A 21,998-nucleotide genomic window follows, 5' to 3' on the forward strand; every position below is an offset into this window, starting at 1 on the left:
GTAGGCTACCCAAGACAGGTTATTTGGGTAAATCCAATATCTTTTATTAGATCAACTCAAATAGTTGGAAAAATTCTTCTTTGCAAGCTTTTGGATACAAACACCCGTCATCAGGCTGAGGAAGAGTGCTCTTCCTGGATGAAACAGAATAGAAGCCGGAGGCCAGTATGCATGTGAGAGTGCCAGGCAGTAAAAATGCAAATTGAGGCCATCAATAGGTGAGGAACAGGTGTGGTGGTGGCCGGGGGGGGGGGGGGCGGGGGGCAGGGGAATGTAGACCCGGTGATAAGAATATAGCTGGTTAATAGAGAGGTTACCTGGGGTATCAGATGTTAGGAGGTTATAATGTGTCATAAATCCAATGTCTATATTTAGTCCATGATTTTTTGTATGCAGGAGGTTTCATAGTTTCATAGTTAGTAGGGTCGGAAGGGACCTGAGGAGATCATCGAGTCCGACCCCCTGCCATGGCAGGAAAGAGTACTGGGGTCAAACGCCCCCAGCAAGGTGCTCATCCAGCCTCCTCTTAAAGACCCCCAGGGTAGGAGCCAGCACCACTTCTCTTGGAAGTTGTTTCCAGATCCTAGCCGCCCTGACGGTGAAGTAGCGCCTCCTGATATCTAGCCTAAACCTATCCTCTGCCAGCTTGTGACCATTATTCCTAGTCACTCCTGGTAGTGCTTGGGGGATGAAGTGAAGTTTGTAGGCTTGTCTGTGAAAGCTATTTTGTAAATTCCCTTTGAGGATTAGAACTGAGAGACTGGAGAGAAAATGGTTATCTTGTGAGAAGTGTGCCCCCACAGGTCATTGGGTGTTCTTGTCTTTGATAGATTTTCAGTGTGCATTCATTCTGGTGTGCAGTTGTTGTTTGATTTCTCCTACGTATTTTCCATCAAGGCATTTAGTGTGCTGGATGAGATATATTATATTTTTGGAGGTGCAGGTGTAAGATCCAGGAATACTGATGGTTCTGTTGTGGGGTGTATTTATTGTGGGGGTGGTAGAGATATGGTGACAGGTTCCCATCCCACCTAGTTTCTGGCAGCTAAGTTGCACCTGCAGTAGAAGTACTATAATAGCTATCAGCATTAAGGATTGAACCCAAGTCCCTGAGATCTTAGAATAACCTAAAAAGAAACAATGCAAGTAGCTATGCTGTAGTCAGCACAGGTCTCGCCTAACCCCCATAACAGAGTCTAAGCAGCTGGGGAGTTATATAAGAATATCATGGCTAACTGTGGTGGATCCATTTCAAGATACTCTTAAGAGCAGTAAGGCAGTGGATTGATGGTGGGTGGCATAGGGTCCCTGGTGAACTTGATGTCCCGGCAGAACAAGACTGGCTCCGGACCCAGGCTGAGGCGGTACTGCCATACATAGAGGTTCTGCTTGGGCTGCAGGGTGGCCTGAAGGGTCTCTTCCTCCTCCTGGGCTTCAGTCCAGTCTTCCTGCTCTGTCTTTACATTGCTACCACCATACTGGCCTGAGAGGGCGAACTGGGCCTTGATGATGGCTGCTGTGAGCTCCCCGGTCTTGAGTGCAGCAGAGGTACAGACCTGCCAGTTGCGCTCAATGCTGGATACCTTCTCCTTGGCAAAGCCTACCTTTCGGGTGATGATGTGGGTCCAGGAAACAGGGACATCAGAGTCATTGGAGAGGGTCTTGATGCACTGCCAGCTGCCAGAAGAGGAGCCCTTGGTCAGAGCCAGCCCCCCAGTTAAGAAGTTCAGGACACTGGGGTGGATGGAGTATACTGTGGCCAGAGTGGCAGTCGTCATATTCTTGTACAGGTAAAACTGGGTGCCCCATCTCTCGTCCGTCTTGATGAAGGCCCTGAAGTTCCCAATGCCGAAGTAGTAGATGCCCAGGCGGCACTGGGGATGGAGAGGGACATCTTCGCCCTCATAGTCTGTGCTCAGGTCACCTACACCTCTCATCACTCCCCGCTCACAGAACAGAATGAGGAAGAAGTTGGAACACTTCATGTAATGGTCCCCACCCTGGCAGTTGGGGTGCAGTTCATAGACCTTGGCCATCTGGTCCGTACTCAAGTCCTGCACCACCCTGTAGGAGTCTCTTTTGATGATATAGATGTTGGGGTCCCTCTCAGAGCCTAGGTAGTGCTCTCCATCTCGGCACGATGGATGCAGGTCCCGAATCTCAGTGCTATGGCCGGTCTCCAGAAACCGAGTGCGGAGATAGCAGCCCAGGTCTGAGCGGATGATATCGTCTCCATCGCTCTTCCGAAAGACTCCAGTGCCCAGGGCCTCCTTCCGGGGAACAATTTCAGGCATTGGTTCTCAGCATCTGGAAAGGATAGATCAGGGGGGATGAGGGAAAGTTAACAGGACACTAGTATGGGCTGGTGCCTGCTGGCTTAGCCTTGGGGAGCAAGTGACAATACTATTTCTGGTTCAGCCCAGATGACGCTGAGACTGGCTAGACCAGGGGTGTCCAAACTTTTTGAATGTGGGGCCAGATCATGAACTTTTTATCACCCAGTGGGCTGGCGAGCCATATTCAAAGACCTCATAGGAAGTGGTATCACATCAGGAAGTGATGTCACGTGACCTTTGACACCAATGAAGTTGCAGGAAGTGACAATGAAATGGGTCTAACCAGTTCAAAACTCTCCCTCTATAGCATCCACCTCTGCCACTGTTCGGGACAAGATACTGAGCTAGATGCACCATGGGGCTGACCAAACATGGCACTTTTTATGCTCTTATGTTAAGAAGCTCTTATGTTCTTTGGCTGAGCTTCCAAATTATGGCTAAGATGTGCAAAAAGGGGTAGATAGGCACGTTACAAAGTTGTCATAAAAGATTTGGAGCCCTCTAAATCCCATTCATTTTAATGAAAGTTGGCCTTTTGACTCAGCTTGGAAAATCTCAGCCAAGACTGCCAACCAAATAAGTCAAAATATATTTTGCATTTCTATGCAGTGCGTCTATGTGGAACTCTCCAAGCATTTTAGAAACATTAAATGAACCTAGGATATCCCTGCTTTTCAGAAGAAATGTGGTGGTGAGGACAGGCTGGGAACATCCCTCACTCTCTGAGTGTGATCTGCTTCTACTGTCCTTGGACCACTCTAGAAGGGCCCTCACTGCCTCATTTCCAGTTCAGAGCAGGTAAAGTATAACTGGGTAGGAAGGGCTTATTTTTTTGGCAGCAGGTTTGAGTGGCTTGAAGCTAGTGAAGATGTACCCACAATTAGTCACTGACCAGAGTGGGAACACAGTTGTCCTCACTTATTAACATGTCTCCAAGGCCCTGCACTGTCTCTGCCTACATGTTGCTCTCATGTCCTATTGCTTTCCTAAATCTCATGAGAGTTGAGAATTCCCATCATGCCTACTGGACTACCATCACTGGGTAGATGTCCTGGTTCTAAGGTTGTGCTTCTTTTCCTTCCTGCCCATTTTGCTGAATTCTGATTATTCCCATGGGGCATGAATGCAGTTCAGTGGCCATGATTCTGCTTTCTCATAAAGAGGCAATGACTCTCACAAAGTATGGCATATTTTAGTAGGCTAAAAACATTTTGAAGGCCACACAGAAAGCAATAAGCAGTCTTTACTCACATGAGCTTACCAGGTATCAACCATCTTCTACTTGGGTTCCTGGTAGGGACAGACACTAGTTTATTAGCACGTTGTTCCAGAGTGAGTCTCTGTGCCATAGCCTACATGAGGTCTCAGATCTAGGGAGTCTGAACCCTCCCCAGCCATAGGCTTGTCACAGTATACCAATCTGCTGGCCAGTGCAGATGCAGCTGGGCTCCTCCCATACCCAGCAGCATGTGGGAAGCCAGCTTCAGCTGCATCCCACTTTTCCTGGCCAGTGCCGACCTGGCCAGGCTCCTCCCATCCCCAGCAGCACATGGGAATCTGGTTTCAGCTGCACGCTGCTCTGGATGGGATGGACCCACGTGGGTCAGCACCAGCCAGCCGAAGTGGCAGCAGAGCTGTGTGCCACTTGGGACTGACCAGCGCAGGCAGGGGGAAAGTGCAGCTGAGCTCCTGCTGCTCCGGCTGGGCTCATCCTGTCCCGAGCGGCACACGGTTACTCCTCTTCCCACACCACCGCGTTGGCAACGTCAAGCTGAGGCGGTGTGTGTGGGCACCTTATCCCTTCAGCAGCCATTAGGGAGCTGCTGAGGGTCTGGGGGAGGGACAAGGGGAGGAATGAAAGTTTCATAGTTTCATAGTTTCATAGTAGCTAGTAGCTAGAGTCGGAAGGGACCTAGGTAGATCATCTAGTAACAGTGTTTACTTTAGTTTCCCATCGCAGCACCGCGGGCCCCAGAAAACGGCTTGGCGGGCCGCATGTTGGACAAGCCTGGGCTAGACCCAGGACAGACACTTCCTTCCTGCTCTCTCAGTTCCCATTGGGAGAGACCAGGGGAGACAGGAGGTGGGATTTATAACTGAAAATGCATTAATCTGATGGGAAACATCTGCAAGGTGCAATACAAACTAGGGCCATGTGAAGTTCTGGTTGGTGATTTGATTTGGAGGAGATTCGGCCTGATTTGGTGGCTGAATCTCTCAATCCGAAATGAATCGGGACCAATTTAAGGGTCCAAATTGATTCAAAGCTTCAGCTGACTCCACACTGGTAAGTACTAGGGGCTCGGGAGGGAGGAGGGGCCATGGGGGGACCCCTGCCAGCCCCCCGACCCCTACCCGCTCCCCCAACCCCCACATGGCTGCCCCACCCACCCCAGCTCCCAATATTTTTTAAGAAGCCCCAGTACTTACTGGGTGCTGCCAGGCAGGGGGCAATCCCTGCTGCCCCACTGCCCCGCACTGTATGGGAGGTTCTGCCACAAGCCCCCCGACCTGCCCTCACTCCCCCAGCCCCCCCATGGGTGCCCTGCCCAAGCCAGCTCTAGCCCTTTAAGAAAAAAAAAGCCGAGAAAAGGCCCGGGGGGGGTCATTTTTTTTTTCTTTCATGCAGCGTGGGGCAGTAGGGGGCAGCAGGGATTGCTCCTCCGCTCGGCCGCACCCAGTGAGCCAGAGCTTTTTGTTAACAAGTGCCGGGAGCTGGGGTGGGGGATGGGCTGATTCAGCTGAATCGAATCGGGACAGTGATGCGAATCACCGAATTGAATTGTTGTCCCCCCCAATCGGCCGAATCCAAATCCAAAGCAAATATTAGCTGCTTCGCACAGGCCCAATACAAAGCCAATAATTCACCTGAAATAAGAGAGTTAGCTGCCTCCCGTTGGCTGCTCCCTGGCGCTGTTTCCTCATAGTACCGCATCCTGTAACAGGAAATAGTCAAAGCCTCATGTCAGCCAGTTGTAGCAAGGGGAAGAGTGCTCACTCATCCTAGCTTGGAAGGTATCATATAAATACAGCAGTCAGACGCTGAGCTTTCAGCTGGGGTGGGGAACGGGGTGGGGAACGAGGCCCAGAGGAAGTGCAAACAGCTTCATTATAAACATCAGCCGACAGCAGCCACAGAACACGGGGCTTGAGAACAGGCCACCTATTTTTTCCTCCAGGCTCGGGCACCGTCCCGTTGTGAGACCTGAAGGAAATCACTTCCTCTGTCCGTGCCTTAGTTTCCCCCCAGTTTCACCCTTGGTCTTGTCTACATACTTTGTAAATTTGGGGGGACCAGATGTTTCTCTTGCTATGTGTGGACAGTGGCAAGAGCAGTGGGGTTCTGGCCCTTTTTGGTGCTTTTTGTAATGAAATAACTGAATGAATCCAGATTGTTCTCTTCCTGAGCCATGGAGAAGAGGCTAGCTTGGTTTCCATCCCTAGAGATGCAGGCACCTACCCTGGAGATGTTCAAAAGGAGACTGGATGCATACCTTGCTGGGGTTATTTGACCCCACCAGTCTTTCCTGCCCAAAACAGGGACCGGGATATCGCACCTACCAGAGGTAGGGACAGTCTTGGGGATAGCTCTGTCATGCCTTCAGTCAGCACAGATGTAGTTAGAGGTCTTCTGGAAGGCCTAGACATTTTTAAATCTGCAGGTCCAGATGCCCTCCACCCAAGGGTATTGAGGGAGCTGGTAGGGGTCATCGTGGAGCTCTTGGCCTGGCTGTATGAGCATTCGTGGTCGTCTGGCCAGGTGCCAGGGGATTGGAAACTGTCTAATGTGGTCCCAATTTTCAAGAAAGGGAGGAGGGAGGACCCAAGTAACTATAGGCCTGTAAGCCTCACCTCGGTGCTCGGGAAGATCTTGGAGAGAATCATCAAGGAGCACATCTGTGGGGGGCAGCAGGGGAGATCATGCTCAGGGGCAATCAGCATGGGTTCATCAAAGGCAGGTCCTGCCTAGCCAACTTGGTTGCCTTTTATGACTAGATGACTAAATCCTTGGATGATGGTGTCACCATGGACATAGTCTTTATGAACTTTAAAAAGGCCTTTGACACTGTCTCTCACCCCATCCTCATCAATAAATTAAGCGACTGTGGCATTGATGCCTGCACAGTTGGATGGGTAAAAAATTGGCTGATGGGGCGCACCCAGAGAGTATTGGTGGACGGGTTGTACTCATCCTGGTGAGATGTGAGCAGTGGGGTACCCCAGGGCACAGTCCTCAGGCCTGCACTGTTTAACATCTTCATCAGCAACTTGGACAAAGGGCTGGAAAGCACGCTGTCCAAGTTTGCTGATGACACTAAGATGTGGGGTGAGGTGGACACACTTGAAGGGAGAGAGAGGCTGCAACTAGATTTAGACAGACTACAAAAGTGGGCAGATGAGAATAGGATGGGGTTCAGCATAGACAAATGCAGGGTGCTGCACCTTGGAAGAAGGAATCCACAGCACACACACAGGCTGGGGAGTTCCTGTCTTGAAAGCACAGAGGCGGAAAGGGATCTTGGAGTCATTATTGACTCCAAGATGAACATGAGCCGCCAATGCCAGACTGCAGCTAGCAAGGCTAGCCATACCTTGTCATGCATCCAAAGGTGCATCTCAAGCTGGTCCAGAGAGGTGATACTCCCCCTCTACGTGACTTTGGTCAAGCCGCAGTTGAAGTACTGCGTCCAGTACTAGGTGCTGCATTTCAGAATGGATGTGGCCAGCCTGGACAGGGTTCAGAGGAGGGCCACCCGCTTGGTGAGAGGGTAGCAGGAGACTGAGGGACCTGAACCTGTTCAGCCTCAGCAAAAGGAGGCTGAGGGGGGACCTGGTGGCTGCCTACAAACTCATCAGTGAGCTTTGGCTGTTCTCCCTGAGACCATCCTGGCCTAGTGGGGGCAATGCTGTGATGGTCTTGGTCTTGGTCTAAGTTGAGAGTGTCTACATCCTTTGGGCACCTGTGAAAATCTCAGTTAAAACCTGCATTTGGTTTTTCTTCTTGATAAAGGAGATGAATCATCTATTTAAAAAAATGATAATTTTCTGCAGGTTTCCACACTCCCCACTGTGAATCTTCTTGAACATACTGCTTGGAGGGTACCTTTAGGAGGGGGCATGCATGTATCTCCCCATCTAACGTGAAAGAAGTGAATCCTACTGCAGCTTTGGATGCCTTTTTAATTCATTAGGATGTCTTTGTCCACCAGCATTAGTGTCCACCAAGCTATTCTGCAATTAGATACTTTCCCTTCATAAAGTCATAGAAAAGCAGGGGTAGAAGAGACTTTAAGAGGTCATCTTGTCCAACACCTCCACCTCAGGTAGGATCATCCCTATCCAAACCATCCTATACACATCCATTGTCTAACCTATTAACAAAATTGTGCAGTCAACCCTGACACAAATCACAAGACATAACACCCCAATGCGCAACACAAGTAAAGCAAGGGGACCGTGACAGCCAACATCACATTGCTACAGCAGGTTGTTAATATATGGTCATGAGAGCCACAGCCCTCTCTACAGAAGAAGACATACCCCCTCGGACAGACCACACTAATCTGACCAGGGATATAATTCTTTCCTGATCCTAAATATGGCGATTGGTCCAACCCTGAGCAGGGGGACAAAACCCTCTAGCCAGGGACCTCTGGGTTTCAGTCCCAGCAAAATCCCTGGAAGGCCCTAGTCAGAAGTCTCCCCCGGTCCCATGCTGCAACCAGCAAAACCCAGAAGCATGGGAAATACCTAGTAGAACATAGGCATAGCTGTGCCCAGATCATCCTTGACCTTGCAGGCAGACAGGGGTTGTGCCAGGTATGCCTAGATTATTCTTGCCCAGAGCAGGGAGGGGGTTGGACTCGATGAACCTCAGGATCCCTTCCAGACCTAATTTCTATGATTTCTATGACCAATGGTTGTCCAACCCCTTTTGAACACCTCTAGTGTTGGAGAATCCACAACTTCCTTAGGCAGCCTATCCCACTGCCTCACACTCTTAACAATAAGGAAGGTTTTCTGGATATCCAATCAAAACCTACTTCGCCGAAACTTCAAGCCATTGGTCCATGTCCTACTCTCTACAGCAAGAGAGAAAAGGTGTTTTCCCTCTCCTTTATAACAGCACTTTCTTTATTTGAAGACTAGGTTCATGTTGCCCTTTAAGTGCCTTTTCTGCAAGCTGAACATGCCTGTTTCCTTCAGCCTCTCCTTGTATGATTTGCCTTCCAAGCCCTTTTATCATTTCTGGTGCCCAAATACACTGAATTCCTTGGAAAGTAAATGCTAATTTCCACTGGTTCTGTTACTAGAATGACCAAAACCCATTTCCAGCATCACCAGTGGAAAATACATTTGTCTCCATGGTAATCTTTTCAATCAAATCCTAATATGAAGCTACAATAGGAGCTAATAATAGTATGCCTTTATTAAGAGCTCTGAAATCCAGCACAAATAGAATCATAGATTCATAGATGCTAGGGTCGGAAGGGACCTCAATAGATCATCGAGTCCGACCCCCTGCATAAGCAGGAAAGAGTGCTGGGCCTACATTACCCCAGCTAGATACACATCCAACCTTCTCTTGAATACCCCCAGGGTAGGGGAGAGCACCACCTCCCTTGGGAGCCCGTTCCAGACCTTGGCCACTCGAACTGTGAAGAAGTTCCTCCTAATATCCAATCTAAATCTGCTCTCTTCTAGCTTGTGGCCATTATTTCTTGTAACCCCCGGGGGGGCCTTGGTGAATAAATACTCACCAATTCCCTTCTGTGCCCCCCTGACGAACTTATAGGCAGCCACCAGGTCGCCTCTCAACCTTCTCTTGCGGAGGCTGAAAAGGTCCAGTTTCTCTAGTCTCTCCTCGTAGTGCTTGGCCTGCAGGCCCTTAACCATACGAGTGGCCCTTCTCTGGACCCTCTCCAGGTTATCCGCATCCTTCTTGAAGTGCGGCGCCCAGAATTGCACGCAGTACTCCAGCTGCGGTCTGACCAGCGCCCGATAGAGGGGAAATATCACCTCCTTGGACCTATTTGTCATGCATCTGCTGATGCACGATAAAGTGCCATTGGCTTTTCTGATGGTTTCGTCACACTGCCGACTCATGTTCATCTTGGAGTCCACTAGGACTCCAAGATCCCTTTCCACTTCCGTGCCACCCAGCAGGTCATTTCCTAGGCTGTAGGTGTGCTGGACATTTTTCCTCCCTAGATGCAGCACTTTGCATTTCTCCTTGTTGAACTGCATTCTGTTGTTTTCTGCCCACTTGTCTAACCTGTCCAGGTCTGCTTGCAGCTGTTCCCTGCCCTCCGGCGTGTCCACTTCGCCCCATAGCTTAGTGTCATCTGCAAACTTGGACAGAGTACATTTCACCCCCTCGTCCAAGTCGCTGATGAAGACATTAAAGAGTATCGGTCCAAGCACCAAGCCCTGCGGGACCCCACTGCCCACACTCTTCCAGGTCGAAACCGACCCATCCACCACGACTCTCTGGGTGCGACCCTCCAGCCAATTCTCCACCCACCGGACTGTGCAGTCATCCAAGTCACAGCCCCTTAACTTGTTCACCAGTATGGGGTGGGATACCGTGTCAAAGGCCTTCCTGAAGTCCAAGTATACGACATCCACCCCTCCTCCTGCGTCGAGGCGTTTTGTGACCTGGTCATAAAAAGAGACTAGATTGGTCAGGCACGATCTACCTGACACGAACCCGTGCTGGTTTCCCCTCAGCATAATTTGTCCTGCCGGGCTCTCACAAATGTGAGTCTTGATGATTTTCTCAAAGATTTTGCCAAGGATGGAGGTGAGACTGACTGGCCTATAGTTACCCGGGTCCTCCTTCCTCCCCTTCTTGAAAATGGGAACCACATTGGCCCTTTTCCAGTCCTCCGGGACTTGACCCGTGCACCACGAGCGTTCAAATATTCCCGCCAGTGGCTCTGCAATGATGTCGGCCAGTGCCTTCAGTACCCTCGGATGGAGCTCATCCGGGCCTGCCGACTTAAAGGCATCCAGTTCTTCTAAGTGACCCTGCACCACCTCAGGGTCCACGCATGGAAGTCTAGTGCCTTGCTGCTGCCTCCCTACACTCCCAGTGAGAGACTTGTCATGCCTCTCGCTTAGGAACACTGAGGCGAAGAACTCGTTGAGGAGTTCAGCCTTGTCTCCTCTGTCCGTCACCAATTGTTTCTGCCCATTTAGCAGAGGTCCTATTCCTCCCTGGGCCTTCCTTTTACTCCCTATATATCTAAAAAACAATTTCTTATTGTCTTTTACTTGGGCTGCCATCCTCAGCTCCATGGTAGCTTTGGCCTGTCTAACTGCCTCCCTACAAGCACGAGCAGAAGAGGTATATTCCTCTTTGGTGATCTCTCCCTGTTTCCACTTTTTATGTGCTCCCCTTTTGGCCCTTAGTCTGCCCTGGATTTCTCTGGTCAGCCAGGGAAGCCTCCTGGCCCCTTTCCCTCTTTTACCTCGCGCGGGGATCGTCTCACTTTGTGCTCGAAGGATAGCTTCCTTAAGGCACAGCCACCCTTCTTGGGCTCCCATCATTTCAAAACTACTACTCTGCAGTGCGTCCTTCACTAATCGCCTGAGTTCGCTGAAATCAGCTTTCCTAAAGTCCAGCACGTTCACCCTACTGGTTACCTTACCCACTCGACGCCTTATGTTGAACTGTACTTTTAGGTGATCACTGTCCCCCAGATGGCTACCGATCTGTAGGTCCCCTACTATATCATCCCCCGTTGCCAATACCAGATCCAGTAAGGCATTCCCCCTAGTGGGACCATGTACCTCCTGCGTCAGGTGGAGGTCCTGTACACAGGTTAGAAACCTGCGTGAGCGGTGGGACTTTGCTGTCTGTGTCTCCCAGACTTTCTTAACAATTCCCTGTTTTTTCCCAAATCTACTGTGATCTTTCCACCACCCCTGCTCCATGGACTATTTCTCCATCCTCCCAAACTCTACTGCCCAGAGGGTGGCACAAGCCCCGAGCAGGCAGGGCCCTGGCCATGCCAGGGCTGCCACAGCCAGGCCCCCTGCGCAGCACAGCACAGCACAGCACAGCACAGCAGTCCCAAGCTGAGCAGGGAGACAGCAGCACAGCTGTCCATAGCTCCATGCTCCCACCATCTCCTGGTTTCTGACTCCGTTTGGCTCTCTTCCTGAATACTGACTTTCTAGATTTCCCCTTGGATGTAGTAACCTAGTAGGTGACTCCTGAACTCTAACCCTACCTGTGTTTTGGGCTCTGCCTCTGGATTTGATAAACTGATCTCTGATTCCTGGCATCTGGTACAGCCTATGGTTTAACTCCTGCCCTGCCGCAGTTGTAGCCTAACCACTAAAAGCCCTCTACAACCCAGTCCCTTACACTGGGCCACAAGCTGGAGCAAGGTGGTCATGAAGCTGGGGGATTTATGGGGATGGAGGTTTGGCATGAAGCCTGCTGAGCAGGGTTGCCTCATGATCTCCCAGTGGCAGTAGGTAACACTGAAGTTGTCCTTCCTTGGAGTCTTTAGGGAAGGTGAAACCTATAATCTTACAAAGCCAACCATTTCCATCCCTTGAGCAGGGAAAATGAATAAAATAAGTTATTGTGTACAAAGGGCATTTCCTTCCCTCTCCCTCTCCCCCTCCTCCTATCCCGCCCCTCTCATCATCTCCTCCCCTCCCCAGAGAGAGCAGCACATACAGTCCCAGACAGTTTGCACTTGCAGCTGTTTATTGGACAAAGCAGGGGGTTGGGAGGGGGAGCTAAGGCGCATGGTAGACAGCCCAAAGGTTACAAGTTTGAGGCCACAACAAAAGTGCTCATGATGCAGCCCTGTCAGATTCCAGGAACCTTGTGAATTCTGCTAAATACCTTGTCACAAGAACATGAAAAAGGAATTGCAAAAAGCAGCAAGACACCTATGCTGTATAATAATTAGGTGGATTTTGAACTGAGATGGGGCAGTGGTGCTCAGAGCCAGGCTCACCACAGGGGGGCATGATGGATGCAATTTGCTGGTGAAGCATAGTGCACTGGCTTCTCACGATTACAAGAAATGCAAATCCGCATTCTCCTGACATGTCCAGTGTATTTACAATCAGGTTGTGAGGACTCAAGTTTGCACTCAGTGATGTTAAAGCAATGAAAGCTGTAATAATAATTTCTATGTATTTTGTTTTCTTTACAGATGGCATTTATCTCTGACATATCAGAATGGATAAAGGTGTTGATTTTCTTGCAGCTGTAAGTCTGCAAGAAGTCATATGAATATGAAGTCATATTCCTCTACTTCATCATTTCATTGCAGTAGCGGTTGGGGTCTAAACACTGTGGGTCGTTATCGATGTGCTGCCTCTTGAACTTCTCTTCGGGTGTTTCCTTCTTATCTACAGCCAGCCAAGATGATGTCAGGGTCAGCAGGAGGAACAGCAGCAGCAGGGTGGCATGGGGTCCCCTTGGAGACATGGCTCCTTCAGATCCACTCAATCCTTCTGCAGTGGCAGACAGGCAGGGGAGATGGGTGGAGACAGTTACCAGAGTCGGGGACTAACCCCCACTCCATGCTCTGGCACTAACCCAAAGACCCTCCACCTGTTACCTCTTCCCACCCCCATGAGTGCATCTAGGATTTTCGCAAGTGGGGTGTGGAGCAGGACGGAGTGAAGTGGCGAAGGAGTAAGACACAAGTGGGGAAGGAGTAAGACACAAGTGAACCCCTCCCGGGCTGTGCAGCTTAATATGGTACGTGAGGATGCAAAGTCCTTAATTCAGCAGCAACTGCAGAGCTGCGCTACTGGGAGGAGGAATCAAAGGGGAAGGGGTGCAACCATACTACTACACAACCCCTGGTTCTGCCCCAAATCTCCCTCCCATCACCCATTCCCTGCCCCCCATCAATACCCCAATGCTCATTCTCTTCCCCAAATCTACTAACACCACATAGAGATCCTCCTCACCTAGAAACAGGAGAATTGTTATGGGCATTGACATTCCCACCTCAATGACCTGGCTGAGATGGGGCCTAATGACAACCAGGCAGTGGACTGACTCTGTCTGAGACAAGACCCCGTCTGTGCTGGGTGCTGCACGTACCCCACTGGATCAGGGTCCTATTGTATTGGTCACTGCACAGACACCTGTTCCTCGATCTCATACTGCACAGGCACGAGACACGCAAAGAAATCAGGCCTTGATTGCACATAGGGAAACTGAGGCACAGAGAAGTCCAGCTGCATTTCTCAGCAGGACCTGAGAAAACCAAAATGCCCTGTTGCATTTTGGATCTGGTTTGCAAATTCCCATGCCTGAGGAAGGGGAAGGGAGCCCAGCCCCGACAATCCCATTGAGCACCTGAACCACAGCACCAGACTGCCACGAAGTCTGACTTAGAGAGTCTTGGTCTTCTTTCTTTAACGACAGACACCCTTGCTCTGCTTGTCTCAGGGTGGGCAGGGCTACATCCCGGACTCAGCTCTCTCTCAGCATTTCCCCTGAGGCTGGCTCAGTACAGCAGTGTGTCCCCAAGCTTACCCAAGTTCCGATGCTGGGGATCCTGTCACAGCCAGGTCCAGCTGCCTGCGAGGCTGAGTCTCAGTCTGAGTCTCAGTCCCCTTTGCTGCTTTTTACATATGTTCCAGAAATGGGACAGGAAGGGGTAAAACAGCTTGTGTCTGACCACCAGTTCCTCCCACTCATGTGCCCAGAGACACAGGATACAGCGAGAGTCTGCAAAGAGATGCAGCATTTGGGGGACCAGGGAGTCCCGATACTGGGGGCTACAACAGCCAGAACCAGGCTTCCTCAGTGGCATCACCTCTGAGTAACCCTCAGTACAGCCCTCCCCCTCTGCCCCCAAACTAGAGCTAGAACTCAGGAGTCCTGAATCCCAGCACCATGTCCCTGAACCAACTGGACCCAAATCCCGTCCTGGAGCTGGGGACAGAGCCCAGGAGTTCACAGTCCCGACCTCCGCTGCTGTAACCCACTAAACCCCACTCCCCTCTCAGGGCTGCAGGTAGAATCCAAGAGTCCTGGCTTGCAGGATCCCTCCACCTCCCCCCTAGCCCAGTAAACTCCCTGCCCTCCCAAACCAGGCAGAGAACCCAGCACCCTGGCTCCCAACCCCACCAGGCAATAGCCAACCAAACCTCTATGCTTTGCCAAGGGTAGGGATAGATTCAGGGAGTCCTGGCTCCTTGCTCTTACCCAATAGACCCCATGGCCTTCCCACAAGTTAGGTCAGAGCCCAAGAAAAATCTTTCAAAGTTCCCAGCAGCTGCATTTCTGATGTCTTGGTGAGTCTAGCCCTGTAGCAGCTGCTGTCCTTATTGGATTCCCTGAGTTTTCCAGAAGCCCGACTCCCTCCTTGGTCCCCTCATTCCTAACCTTTATCCCCTGCCCAGGTCACTGCACACTGGGATGGGCCCTGTCTCCAGCCAGGGGGAAGGCCAGCTCAAGCTGCTGGAGCCCAGCACATGCCCAGCAGAGTCAGTGGGAAGCAGGATGTTTTGCCTGCCTCCACCTGCCTTAGCCTCGCTGTGACTCATTTGAATGCTCACTCTCCTCTGGCTCTTTTGCCTCACAGTTAAAACATGCCTTAGTCTCTCCCATCCTTTGTCCCAGCTCCTCTCCAGTACTGTCTACCTCCCTTCTCCTTGCACTTCCCAGCACATGGACCACACGTCAGCAGTTGCCACCTGCACTTCCCTCCTCCAGCTCCTTGCAAGATCCTCTCCAGTCCAACCTTCAAGTGCTCACCCCTGTCTCCAGCCCTCTCAGACCCAGGGCTCCAGCCTCCTCTTTAACCTGTTGACCATGCTCTTCTAGCAATCTTCATCAGTCAGTCAGGGACCTCATGGAAAAATAAACAGCACACATTTTAAGCAAGTGACTCATGTCACAATCAACCATAATAACCCACAGCAGTCAAACCTGGCCTTTCTCAGAAGTAAACCAGATACTACTAGATCAGTGGTTTTCAACCTGTGATCTGCAGAGCCCTGCATGTGGGCTTGAGACAAGCTTGAACCTGAGGTTTGTGCAGGTCTCAGGGAGATGTGACACCCTGCCCTGCTCCCCCGGGGCTTTGCACATGTCACTCTGGGCCTCCTGAAGGCCTCGCCTTTTCCATTCCCTGCCCATCCGCAGCTGAAGCTGAAGACCCAACATGGACATACCGGCCAGCCCTGTACTGGAGCACTTTGTATGAAGAAAATTTTCAGCTGTGGTCTCCCCCAGCCTCACCCAACACATCCTTGCATGGAGGAACAAAGGGACGCTTGGACCAGGCACCAGACAGCAATCACTGCAACAACCCTTGAACAGACAAGGGGGAGATAACCCACACAGCCAGGTGAGAGGCAAACTGTGAGCTGCCACAGCTCAGGTCCAGATGTGCCCGGCTGGCTTGTCTGGTTGTTCCTGCTGCACTCAGGCTGAACACTGCATGTGCAGGCCCTGGTGCCATGCTGCATAGCTCCAGGCACTGCTTGTACTGGGTGTGCATAGCTGTGGGGAATGCCTCGGACAGGGTACGACCACTGGAGGATGTGCCAGAGCCCTGGCTTGTGAGACTGAGATTTCACCACATCGCTGAAATTTCAGCTGAATGGGACCTCATGCCTGGCCACCATTCACTCCCCTGCTGCCCTGTCTGGATATCCTTCTAGAGCTTATTCTTGAAAGGCCTAGGGGCAATATGACTGCAACTTAAGACTGAGTCAGCTGTGGATGGGAGAATAGGTGGGTACAACTGAAACTTCCCTCTTCTGCCTCTGCCGGAGGATGCAACGGGGACTTTTTAAAATGACAGTGGTACAATATGGCTATGATCAGCCACGGTTTCAAGTTCCCCAAACTAGTACCTTGGCCCAGTGAGCCCAGACAGCCAGCACTGCATGCAGTGGAGTGTATCCGGTGAGAACTGGCCTCCACGATGTGCTGCATGCACTTGTCTAGCACCTGTAAGGGCACTAAGTGAACCAACAAAGAGGCTACTCCAGGTATGCGTGGCCTGCTCCTGCACAATCCCAGAGCAGAGCCCATCATGACCCTTTCTCCAAGATGGATTTCTGCAGGGAAAAGATGGTTTCCTCAGAATGAAAACACTCTGAAGAGCATGGACATTCTTCCAGAGAAAAGCGACCTAGGCAGTTTTGATCACGTAAAGCATGGACATTTCCAGAGGAGAAGGTTCCAAAGACATTGCAGGAGAAAACACTAACAAAATACATTTATAATAAAATTAGAAAAAAGTACCTTAAAAGTTAAAGAAGGTCAACATTTGAATTAAATCTTTCAACTTAACTGAAGCAAAACTTATCCATTATTCAAATCACAGAATCATGAAAAATTGAGGTTGGAAGGGACCTTAGGAGGTCACATCTAGTCCAACCCCTGCTCAAAGCAGGACTATCCCCAACTACCTCACTCCAGCCAAGGTTTTGTCTACCGAGGTCTTAACAGTCTCCAAGGATGGAGATCCCACAGCTTCTCTAGGTAAGCTGTTCCAGTGCTTTACTACCCTCCTAGTGAGAAAGTGTTTCCTAATATCTAACCTAAACTTCCCTTGCTGCAACTGGATCCCATTGCTCCTTGTTCTGTCATCTGCCACCACAGAGACCATCCTCCATCCTCTTTTGAACTCCATTCCAGACTGCTCTGGGATTGTTACAGGTTGGGGAACTCCCCTCTTGCCAGCACGGAGACGGAAAAGGATCTTGGAGTCGTCATTGACTCCACGATGAACATGGGCCGGCAGTGTGGGGAGGCAGTCAAGAAGGCCAATCGTACCCTGTCATGCATCCACAGATGCATCTCGAGCAGGTCCAGGGAGGTGATCCTCCCCCTCTATGCGGCACTGGTCAGGCCGCAGCTGGAGTACTGAGTCCAGTTCTGGGCGCCACACTTCAATAGGGACGTGGACAATATGGAAAGAGTTCAGAGGAGGGCCACTCGTATGATCAGGGGTCAGCAGGGCAGGCCTTATGAGGATAGGCTACGGGACCTGAACCTGTTTAGCCTCCACAAGAGAAGGTTAAGGGGGGACCTTGTGGCCTGCTACAAACTGGTCAGGGGGGATCAGCAGGTATTGGGGGAGTCCCTGTTCCCCCGTGCGCTGCCAGGAGTGACCAGGAATAACGGTCACAAACTGGCGGAGGGTAAGTTTAGATTAGATATTAGGAGGCGCTACTTCACAGTCAGGGTGGCTAGGGCCTGGAACCAGCTTCCAGGGGAAGTGGTGCAGGCTCCTAGCCTGGGGATTTTTAAAAGGAAGTTAGATGAGCACCTTGCCGGGGTCATCTGACCCCGGTGCTCTTTCCTGCTAAGGCAGGGGGTCGGACTAGATGATCTACCTAGGTCCCTTCCGACTCTAGCTACTATGAAACTATGAAACTATAAATAAGACCTGTTCCCTCACCCTTTCCTCAGAAGTCATGTGCCCCAGCCCCATAACCATTTTCATTGCCACAGGAAAAACAGAGTCTTTTTCAGTGTGGGCACTAGCATGGAAAAGGAGACTTGTTCTCCCCCTTTGGCCTGGATTCCCTTTTGGCTGGGGTAGCTCTTGATGCATTTGGTATAGATTAATGCAGGGGTAGGCAAAATATGGCCTGTGGACCACATCCAGCTTGCCAAGCACTTTCATTTGGCCTGTGGTGCCAAGCAACAAATTGCACCACACCCAGCTCTTCCACCCATTCTCATGGGTGGAAGAGCTCAGCCCAGACAGTGTGCAGTTTCTGTGTGGGGCTACTGCTGAAGCCCCCGGGGATCTGCTCCACTTCCCCAGTCTCCTGCTGGCTCCAGGCAGCAAGTTGGGAAGTGGGAGGGGCAGTGCTTCAGCTGGATAGAAGCAGGGAGCTGGGGCTGGCAGCAGCATGGACCCAGGGGGGCCCTGTCTACTGCTGCACCATGGGGGAAGTGCAGGGGTGGTCCCCACACCCCCCACCCTCCCTCACACCCCACAAACCCCACACCCACACCTGCCACCAAATCCCCACATATACACAACCCCCAACATACCCTATGCCCCATCCACACACAGCCTCACCCCCTCACAAACCCTCACACCCTACCATTCACACATCCCACCACACATACACACACACACATCCACACCCCATCACACCCCCCACACCCCACACCATACACGCTCCACCACACATACCCATACCTACATTTTCAACCCACACCCACCACATGCACCCACCCCATACCCCACTACATACATACCCCACCACACCCTAAACCCCCCCCACCACCCTCCCCACAATATACAAGACTAAGAACTTATTTTTGAGTTAAGTAATCCCCTCTATCTGCAGTATGCAAACAACAGTCATGACAAAAATATTTTTCGTAATAAAATTAAAATATGCTATAGTAGGTGTTTGACATTTTGTGTACACTTTGGTTTTTTTTCAGGTTCTGACAACCCCCACCTCCCCAAAGGACTATTTCCGCGGGCGGGGGGGCAAGAGGAAGGACTTCTAGTTGCAAAGGTCAGGGTTTAGAGGTGGGACTTCCAGTCCTAAAATGACAAGTGGGCGGGGCTACCCATGCAGCCCTCAACAGCTTGCCAAAACTTGTTAAATGGCCCACCACCCAAAATAATTGCCTGCCCCTGGATTAATGAAAGGGCTAAACCCTTTTAAACCTAAGCAGTAGATGATGTGGTGGGGTGGTGACTAGAAGACAGCAGACAGACTCCTTTGAGTCCCATGATGTGTATACAGCCAGCTGGTACTGTGGACTGATCACCCTTTCTTTCCCCAACCACCTTGGTCCATTGCTGTTGCAGAGGTATGGGGCAGATGGAAAAGCAGATTCCCATGAAGCTCATCGCCATTAATCAAGTAGTAGGCACAGGGTTGTGGGGCCTGGGGCTGATATCAAGTGGGGAGGAGATCCAGAAGCCTCTGAACACCCTGTGCCCCTCTTCCCTCTCCACCCTGATACACAAAAATCAAATAGGAAGAAAAATAAAGCTTCTTTGGCATTGCATGAGAAATGGCATCACGAGCAGTTGCCCCACACCCCTTCTGCAAAGGGGGCTTCTCCTACTGCACCCCACCCCATGTAAATCTGTCCCACACTTCATCATGTGCCATTAACCACCCCATCCTGCCCTGCTGTGTACCAATCTCTCCATCCACCTCCGCTGCAGGCCATGTTCTTTCACTCCCTCCCCCATCTCACCCTAGATGAGGTGCTGGAGTTGTCCTGAGTGTGACCTCCTGCCTGTACTGTCATCTCTCCAGTTGTCCCTTGCTGGGCTAATACTACTTTGTGTCAGTCATGGGACTTCAACCACCCCTGCCACTTCTGAGAGGCAGGGCAGCAACCAACCCGCATGTAAAGGAGAAAATGGGAAAGCAAGAGACATGTCTAGCAGTGGAAAGGTTGCAGCAGTAGGATATAAGGAGGTGCCCCCCACTGTGCTGCTCTTCATGCATGCAGTGGGACAGGCTCCACATTTATGTCTGCTGCTGCGTTGGTCACCCTCCCTCACTTTCACTACTGAGACACAGGCATCATCAGGCCTTTTTTGAAGATGGGGAGATGAAGCATAGACAGTTCATGCTTCACTGTTGAGTGATACCGAAGAGAGTCCAGATGCTGTATCTTGGGACTTATTCTTTCAACTCTCATCCAGGAATCAGAAAATGAAGATTGGCTTCTCTGAAAAACCTTTGGTTCCCCTAAACTACAGGACCAGCCTGACATGATCCTAACAGATCTCCGATGATCACATCCTCTGATGATACATGTGACACATCCTGTTCTGCTCTGACTCCTATGTTCCTGCTCCTGGACATGGCCAAGGTCTCCTGACCATGGTCTGGAGCAAGGTGGTTGTGGAGCTGGGTGGAGATGTGGAATGGAGTCTGCTGAGCAGGGTCGACTCAAGAGCTGTCAAGGCAGCAGGAAGTGTTAAGCTAAGCCTTCCCTTCCGTCTTCAAGGAAGGGGGAACCCTCAGTGTGGGAAGAGAAATGAATTATTGTTTACTGTGCACCCTGCCCTTCTCCACACACACACACACAGATAAAAGGAGCATCCAGGGCAGCTTGCACTTGCAGCTGTCTATTGAAAAAAGCAGCAAGAAGGTTTAACTCAGTAACAGACCTAAGGACTCATCAGGATGCTGGAGTTCTGGGGACACATTCCTGCTGCCTCCGAATATGGGATGGGAGGAGAGATGCTGTTCTGCATATTGGGCCCTAGGGGCCAGAAGAGGAGGATGGATGGGCGGGGAGTGCCTGTTCTGTATACTAGGTGCTGGTTCAGACAGATGAGGTGAACCCACAGGTGACTGGGGGTGGGGAGCACAGGGGGCACATGCCCCCACCCTTAAATTATCCCCTGACTCAGCATCACTCAGGTTGGGGCTGGTTTTTTGCCATGAGGGCCAGCAGTATGTTGCAGGGCAAGGGGCACTAAGCTGAAGCACAGAAGTATAGGAGTGGATTTGGGGCTTTTGGCTTGCCCCTGGGCCTGGCCACAAATTGTGCCCCCCCCAGACTGAGGAGGCACCAGTCACCCCGTGAACCTTGGACAATGTAACCAGTAGCGTGAGTAATGAGGGGAGATGGGCAGCAGCCCCATATGTTAACTTTGGACAGGGGAACCACAGCAGCTGCCAAAGCCATGCAACCATATCAAGGGCACTCGCAGCTAGAAGTGACTGTTTCCCCACTGCATTGTCCCTGCCCTGTGAGCCCAGCTACTCTGTTGCACCTCTGAATGAAACTAGTGAATGGGGGGGGATTCGGGGCCTCTGTGCTTTTGCTCCACGTGAAAGCTGAGGGATGCAGTGGGGTCAAGGTCTGCCCCACACTGGCTACTAGGGGAAGCACTCTTTGTATTTGCCATAATGGACAGGCACCAATCCAGGTCCCTGGACTTGCTCACAAGTTATGCAGATCCTCCGGGAGACAGTGTGGCATGGTACACACAGCCTCGGTTCTTTCTTGCAAGTTTGTAGTCGGTGACATATGGACATCTGGGCTGGGTTTGTGGCCATAGAAAACAAATGCCAGTCTGCCAGGAATCTGTGCAAATCCTGGTTCCTCCTCAGAGTCAAAAGCTGCTTTATTGCTTCTTGCCAGTGACCCAGCTAGAGGTATTCAAGGACAGCTTGAACAGCCATTGTTTCGGGGCTATTTTGGGTTAGCTGTACCTATGTTCCATTGCGGGTATTTCCCATGCTTCTGGGCTCTGCTCATTGCTCTCTTCCCCTTTTCCACTACATGTGTCAGGATGTTTCTAAGCTTTCCTCAGAAGCACTTGAGTATTGGCTGCAGATTTTGACTGGGGTGTGCCAATGCTGGTAGCCCCTGGCTAGAGGACCTTGCCCGTCCACTCAGCATCACACCGACAGCCAAATTTGGGGTCAGGAAGGAATTTTACCCTATGGTCAGATTGGTCTGGACCGTGAGGGGTTTTGCCTTCCTTTGTAGTGGGATGCCACGGCCCTCTCCCTGGGATCTCTCTCTCTTTGGGAAGGCTTTCCCAAAGTGAATCAGTGATGGGAGAGAGGTCCTGCTAGTGAGTCTTTTACACCCTTACCACAGCTTTGGGAGCACAAGTTTGTAATGAGCTCTAATAAGGAACAGCCTCCTCTCTAGACAAATCCTACCTCCCTGCAAGGGACATAGCTTAG

At 51.1% G+C, this 21,998-nt stretch overlaps 1 protein-coding gene across 1 annotated transcript; it reads right to left on the minus strand.

The window, feature by feature from the left end:
- Positions 1-264: 264 nt before the first annotated feature.
- LOC149862181 (uncharacterized) lies at positions 265-5,267 on the minus strand. Its single transcript, XM_090052894.1, has 2 exons — positions 5,205-5,267; positions 265-2,307 (listed from the first exon to the last, which is right to left on the minus strand). The coding sequence occupies exon 2, from the start codon at positions 2,292-2,294 to the stop codon at positions 1,263-1,265; it is 1,032 nt and encodes a 343-aa protein (XP_089909020.1). The 5' UTR covers positions 2,295-2,307; positions 5,205-5,267; the 3' UTR covers positions 265-1,262.
- Positions 5,268-21,998: the final 16,731 nt, after the last annotated feature.

The sequence above is a fragment of the Crocodylus siamensis genome, chromosome 6, assembly GCF_052110815.1.
Source record: "Crocodylus siamensis isolate JL-2025a chromosome 6, ASM5211081v1, whole genome shotgun sequence".
Taxonomy (NCBI): domain Eukaryota; kingdom Metazoa; phylum Chordata; order Crocodylia; family Crocodylidae; genus Crocodylus; species Crocodylus siamensis.

Excerpts from the sequence above, each read along its gene's own strand:
- LOC149862181 (XM_090052894.1), bottom strand. The coding sequence starts at position 2,294 with ATGCCTGAAATTGTTCCCCGGAAGGAGGCCCTGGGCACTGGAGTCTTT.